The 7,185-nt window shown below is 36.1% G+C and overlaps 2 protein-coding genes across 2 annotated transcripts; both read right to left on the minus strand.

Annotated features, from left to right (window-relative positions):
- Positions 1 to 365: 365 nt before the first annotated feature.
- LOC115713178 (uncharacterized) lies at positions 366 to 1,160 on the minus strand. The gene has a single exon (XM_030641663.2). The coding sequence runs from the start codon at positions 1,158 to 1,160 to the stop codon at positions 366 to 368; it is 795 nt and encodes a 264-aa protein (XP_030497523.2).
- A 73-nt stretch (positions 1,161 to 1,233) lies between these two features.
- LOC133036775 (uncharacterized) lies at positions 1,234 to 5,977 on the minus strand. The gene is made up of 6 exons (XM_061113508.1): positions 5,298 to 5,977; positions 5,093 to 5,209; positions 4,699 to 4,808; positions 2,578 to 2,760; positions 2,256 to 2,482; positions 1,234 to 2,145 (listed from the first exon to the last, which is right to left on the minus strand). The coding sequence occupies exons 1-6, from the start codon at positions 5,975 to 5,977 to the stop codon at positions 1,234 to 1,236; spliced, it is 2,229 nt and encodes a 742-aa protein (XP_060969491.1).
- Positions 5,978 to 7,185: the final 1,208 nt, after the last annotated feature.

Below are 7,185 nucleotides of genomic sequence, written 5' to 3' on the forward strand. Positions count from 1 at the left end.
TACACAATTTAAACATTGTTGATTATGTAATATTGATTTTTTTTTTATGATTATAAGTTTTTTTTTAGATGAAATATCAACTTTATTGAATAATTTAACATTCTGAATACAAAAGATGTAAGAGTTTACCAGAAATAGAAATATCAGAAATGCTACGATCAGATAAATACCGAGAATGTCTAGCAACATAATGTGCTACTCAGTTTGCTGATCGTCTAGTGAAAAATAAATTAACATTTGGGAGGGTAGATAACAAAAGTTGGCAGTCTTTGATTAAAAGGCCAAAAGTGGACCTCATTGCTTGGTTGCTTCGAATAGCTTGTACTGAAACAAGATTGTCCGTCTCAATTCGAACATATTGCCAATTATTGGTCTTTACCCAACTGACCCAAGGCTTCAATGACTTCAGCAGCATATCTTCCGCCATGGCAACCAGCCCGTGCTGTAACAAGGTGACCAAGATGGTTTTGGGCAACAATTCTGAAACCATACTTATTGTCGCTATCAAAGAGTGTTGCATTTACATTAATCTTGATTGTATTTTCTACGGGTCTAGACCATGACTCAGCGCCATCACCGATGATTTCTAGACAGATTGATGACAATGAAATTTTATCCTGAGCTTTATTCCAGTGATCAAGAGCTACTTGTGCAGAAGTAAGCACGTCATTAAAAGAGGAGTATTTCTTTTTCCAAACAACCTTGTTCCTAGCCTTCCAGATTGCCCAGCTATACATGGCAATAAGACAAATCATATCAGATTCAGCTTGCTTAAAGATGGTCTCCAACCAATTGCCGAAAGAAACGCCAGGATAAAAAACTGCTGGAGTTGCACATTGGCTCCAACAATCAAATGCAAACGGGTAAGAGATGAGGGCATGGCTGATGGTTTCAGGTTGTAGATTACAAATAGGGCAAGTGACAGAAATATCGACATGCTTGATCACTAGTTTGACACAAGTTGGTAATGTACCTGTAACGGCTCTCCACAAAAAGTTTTGGACTTTTGGGGGAACCTTCAATTGCCATAGTTGCCGCCAGAAGTTCGAGTTTGCAACCATCTCTTCGGTGCGCTTTTGTTGTTGCTCTGTTATAAGCACTTTTGACCGAGAACTCGCCCGTTCTTTCCCCCTCCCAAGACCATGTATCAATGGAGACATTTGAGCTTAGTGGCATGCCCAAAATAATATCAACATCTTGATTATTGAACATATCTCGTACAAGGTCATTGTCCTAAGAGCGGCTATGCACATGAAAAAGGGATCTAACATGTTGGTTCATTAAACCAGGGTGTATTGTTGAAACATATGGGTTATCTTGTACAGGTAGCCACGGGTGGTTTAATATGCTTACTGTGTCTCCTGATTCGATTATTCTTCTGACACCCGAATGGAGTAGATATTGGGTAGTCCAAATACCTCTCCAAACAAAGCTTGGGTTACTTCCTAGTTCTACTGACAAGAAATCAGAGTGGGGAAAGTATCTAGCTTTATAGACTTTTCCAACAAGAGTATCTAGATTGCAAAGTAGACGCCAACCTTGTTTAGCGAGCATGGGAATATTGAAATCATGCAAGTGCCGAAAACCCATGCCACCATCGTATTTATGAGCAGCCATACGATCCCAAGACCTCCAAATAATACATTTCCCTTTACTAGAAGATGACTTCCACCAAAACCAGGCCATAAGTTTTTCAATTTCATTACATGTACCAAGTGGAAGGAGGAAAACACTCATAGCATATGTGGGGAGCGACTGAACAACAGTTTTGAAGAGAATTTCTTTGCCGGCACGAGAAAGAAGTCTTCCATCCCAACTATTAATTCTTGCAATTACCTTGGTCTTCAGAAATCCTAGTACAACATTTTTGTTTCTCCTAATAATGTTTGGAAGTCCCAGATAGAGGCTTCTGTCAGAGGCTTCGGGCATATGGAGAATATCAAAAATCTGGACACTGGTTGCAAGACACGTATTAGGACTGAAGAACACCGTAGACTTAGAAAAGTTCACCTTTTGTCCAGATGTAGTTTCAAATTGATTGAGCAAGTTTGAGACATTGCCGGCAACACTAGTAGTTGATTGACAAAACAAATAGCTATTGTCTGTAAAGAACATATGAGTGATGGGTGGTGCCCCATGAGCCACCTTGCATCCTTGTAAAAGTCGTTAAGATTCAAACTTCTTGATAAGTGAAGAAAGACCTTCGGCACAGATGATAAAAAGATATGTCGAAAAAGGGTCACCCTGTCGAATACCTCTCGAAGGAATGATAGGACCCATAGTATGGCTTCCATGAATAACAGTATAATTGACGAAAAGACACATGCCATAATTAGATTAATCCACCTCTCGGCGAAACTCATACAAGCCATAACGAACCTAAGATAATCCCACTCCACACGGTCATAGGCCTTGCTCATATCTAGCTTGAGAGCCATAAAATCTTTTTTGCCTTTCGTCTTCCTCTTAAGATAATGCATCACTTCAAACGCCACCATAACATTATTTGAATGAGACGTCCAGGAATGAAAGCGCTTTGGGTGTCAGAAATAACAAGGTCTATAAGGCTTCTCATACGGTTAGCAATAACTTTTGAAAGCACCTTATAAGCAACATTACAAAGAGCAATTGGTCGTAGATCACCCATGGAGGTGAAATTCTTCTTCTTAGGGATCAAAACCAAGTTTGTTTCATTCAACTCCCGCGGAAAACAGCCGGTATCAAAGAAATTAGTAACAAGCTTAACCAAATATGCTCTCACTGTTGGGTTTTATGCCCTAAATAAAACTCATTTCAATATAATCAGATTTACTTATTAATATAGATCAGAAATAACATTTAATGTTGCATGGTTCACATGATTTATTTCATGATTATATGTACATAATGTATAAATTCATCTGAAACCCTTTTCACATACTTGATCTTGTTTATTGTGTTGTCAACATATTGGAAAGTAAACATGACTATGTGAATAAAGTTTCCTAGATTTATCAGACACAGGGTTTTACTGATATGATAATCTACAATAGAGTTTACTTGCATTTGGAGAAATGCTATGTTCTTTCCAGAGCATTGGTTAAAGTAAAGCTCAGGTTGGATGCATGGAGTATCCATCGGAAGGGACCGATATTGAACTTTAACTTAGATTTATTAAACTTACCGTAATATCTATTCAAGTCAATATCGCCTAGTTGATCCTAGATCAAATGATCTTAATCCTGTTATGATTAGGCTCGATCTCGAGAGGATATTCGTGTTCTTTGATTTGTTAGTTAAGCCTACTTTTGGGTTAGGGTGATATGTACATTTTGGGAAAACGGTAGTGCAATTGAGTGGGAGCGCTAACATAAACATGGAATCTATAGCTTCTATCTGGCGAATAGTAAGTAAAGGATGATCTCCTTCGAGCTTGACCAAACGAAAATAAATGGTGGAGATCTCATTTCACATAAGCTGAAATATCATTTATACGGGGTTAAGTGTTTTAAGGATTAAATACATTGTAGGGTGTAACGGTAATCTAATCCCTTTACAGTGTAGATCATTCATATAGAGGATCATTGATCAAATTAGGATTATAACAATGGATAACTAATAATGTGTCTATATGGTGGAACATATAGAGCATTCTATATACTGAGAGTGCAATTCTAAGTTCTATGCGTGGATTCAACGAAGAATTAATAAGTCAGTGAATTTAGGTTATAAATTCTTGATCTGCTTATTGGAAGCTCGGTTATATAGACCCATGGTCCCCCCACTAGTTGAGATAATATTGTTTGTAAGACTCATATAATTGGTTTTGATTAATCAATTATAATTCTCAAATTAGACTATGTCTATTTGTGAATTTTTCAGTAAGTAAGGGCGAAATTGTAAAGAAAGAGTTTTAGGGACATATTTGTTAATTATGATACTTTGTATGGTTCAATTAATAAATATGATAAATGTCAATATTATTTAATAATTATTTATAGTTATTAAATAGTTAGAATTGACATTTAAATGGTTGAATTTGAAATTTGGCGTTTTTGAGAAAATCAGATGCAGAAAAGATAAAACTGCAAAATTACAAAAAGTGAGGCCCAAATCCACATTGCATGGCCGGAAACTTTTGTATGATTTTCCCTCTGATATTTTCATTATTTTAATGCCAAATAATTCAAACCTAACCCTAGTGGAATGCTATAAATAGATAGTGAAGGCTTCAGGAAAATTACACTTTTCTTCTGACTTTTCATTCAGAAAAAACTGAGCCTCTCTCTCTCCCTATCTTTGGCCGACCACTCCCTCTCTCTCTCTTCTTCATAAAGATTTCAAAATTCTTAGTGTTAGAGTATTGCCCACACGCAGCAAGTGATACCTCAATCATAGTGAGGAAGATCGTGAAGAAAGACTTTCAACAAGAAGGAGTTTCAGCACTAAAGAATCAGAGAAAGAGATCCAGGTTCAGATATTGATAATGCTCTGCTACAGAAAGGAATCAACGGCTAGATATCTGAACGGAAGGAGTCATATTATTCCGCTGCACCCAATGTAAGGTTTACTAAACTTTATATGTGTTTATTTCATCGTTTTAGAAAGTTCATATTTAGGGTGTTAATCAACATACTTGTGAGTAGATCTAAGATCCTGGTAAAATAATTTCAACACTCACAATGTCCCAATGTTTCTGAAAAAATCTCGGACCCATACCATCAGGGCCAGGTGCTTTGTCTGGATGCATCTGGAATAGGGCAGTTTTGATTTCTTCTTCGGCAATTGGTTTCAAAAGTTCTTCATTTTGAGCATTGGTTACAGAGCATCTGACATCAGTGGCAACAGTATTTTGCAAGGAACAATTAGCAGTAAATAAATTTGAAAAGTAAGAGATGATAACCTGGTCAAGACCGTTTCCCCAATCGGTCCAAGCTCCATCAGAATTTTCTAAGTGCAAGATTTGATTGTTCCTTTTCTGGCACTAGCAGTGGCATGAAAGTATTTGATGTTTTTGTCCCCGTTGTGTAACCAAAATTGCTTCGACCTCTGTTTCAATTAGATCTCTTGTTGAGCTAAAAGTTCAAAGTAATTATTTTGTTCATTAACAAACTCAACTTTCAAGGGAAAATTGTGGTGCTGCTTCAGTTGTGCCATTTTCTTTTTATTGGTAGAAATACGACCCTTGAAATTACCAGTGAGATCCGAACCCCACTTTGTCAAATTATCCCTACAAATTTTTATTTTATCAAAGAGGGATAGGTGTCTGTGCATATCCCAACAATCTTTTACAATCTGTGGACTAATTGGCTCGAGACCACACGTTCTCATAACGAAAATGAGGAGCAGTGATAGTACTATGATGGGAATCAGGTTGTAAAATGATGGGAGTATGATCGGAATTAGAAAAACCAATGTTGGTGAGAGTAGCTTCAGTAAAAGTGTCTAACCAACTAAGAGAGAAAATTGCTTTATCGAGACGAATTTCTACACAATGGCCTGTACCTCGTCCACGATCCCAGGTGAAAGGATAGCCGCGAAGGTCTAGATCAATAAGGTTGCAATCATCAATAACCGACTGGAAACCATCAATAAGAGAAGTTGGGTATAGATGCCCGCCTCTCTTGTCAGAGTGGGTTGAAATATTATTAAAATCATCGATGATACACCATGGGAGAGACGACTCGCTGTGCAATGAACGAAGAAGAGTCCATGTTTGATCCCGTTGTCTTCTGTTTGGTTCACCGTAGAAGCCAGTTAGGCGCCATGTCGACATGCCCCTTATACGAACTTCAACATCAATATGATTTGGTGAAAAACTGAGTAGATTAGCTTCTTCATAAATTTTCCAAAATAGAGCCAAGCCGCCTTTCCTTCCGGAAGCATCGACTGAAAAACTACCTTCAAACCCAAGTTTGACCCTCAAACGCTCTACCAAATCTTTTTTACAAAGTGTCTCACATAAAAACAAGAATTTGGGCTTCTTTTGACTACACATGTCTTGTAGGAATTGAACAGCCCGTGGGTTCCCAAGCCTAGGACAGTTCCAACTAATTATACTCATGGTGATTAGTGGGCCTGAGCACAAGAACCCACCAATTTGCCGTTTTTTGAAAACCCATCAGAACACTCAGTATCATTACTGTCTTGGTCCATCACCTTAGATATATCATCAGACCCACCATTTAAAGTTAGGCCCACCCGTCGCCTTTTTAATTCTGAAATAGATAATTCTATATCAGAGAAAAACTTGTTATTATTTTCCTTTAAAAAGACAACTGGCTCATGTATGTCAAGGGTTGACTGCATGGCAACATTTTCCTATTATATATTGTTATTTCTAACCCTTGAACAAATATGTAAATTATAAGAAGGATTGTATTGTGTATTACTGTATTTGTAAAAGTTCAGGAAAATATGAAAAGAAGATGATGAATCAGTGATACATTCATATTTATTACTTCTCTTAGATCGTAATTTTTCAATCATTTATATATTTTATTCAAAAAGAAAGTGAAAATAAAAAAAATTATATATTACATTAATTTAATATTTATAAGGGTAAATAGCGGCATAAGTACTTAAAGTTTTGAGTTTGTAAGCGGCATAAACCCAATAATTTTTTTTAGTGGCATAAGTACCCAATGTTTGTAAAATTGTAATTTTTCTCTATTTTCGTCAGTACAACTCCATTTTAAATTTATTAAAAAAAGATTTGGAAGTAACTGATACTATATATTTTTCGTCCAGACCAAATAATCTAAAAATTGGGTCTTATATGTGTCATGTTTAAGACAATAATAGAGTCTGTACTGATGAAACTGAAAGAAAATTACAGTTTTATAAATATTGGGTACTTATACTACTAAAAAAAATCATTGGGTTTATGCCGCTGACAAACCTAAAACTTTAGGTATTTATGCCACTATTTACCTTATTTATAATAACGCGCAACTACATTGACTAGTTTCCTATAATCTTCAACATGGGTTTATTTTTAAATTATTGGCTAAATTATAAGCATAAAAAATCAAATTTTCCTTAGATGAGAAGATATGAAAAGTTACCTATAACATAAAAAATATGATACATTATTTTCATCATGATTCAGTGGTCAAGAAACGAGTATTATTAACCATTAAGTTCTACAATTTAACACGGCATTGTTAGAATTATTATTGTGAACTAATATAATCATGAGCTTAA

This window comes from Cannabis sativa, chromosome 4, assembly GCF_029168945.1.
Source record: "Cannabis sativa cultivar Pink pepper isolate KNU-18-1 chromosome 4, ASM2916894v1, whole genome shotgun sequence".
Taxonomy (NCBI): domain Eukaryota; kingdom Viridiplantae; phylum Streptophyta; class Magnoliopsida; order Rosales; family Cannabaceae; genus Cannabis; species Cannabis sativa.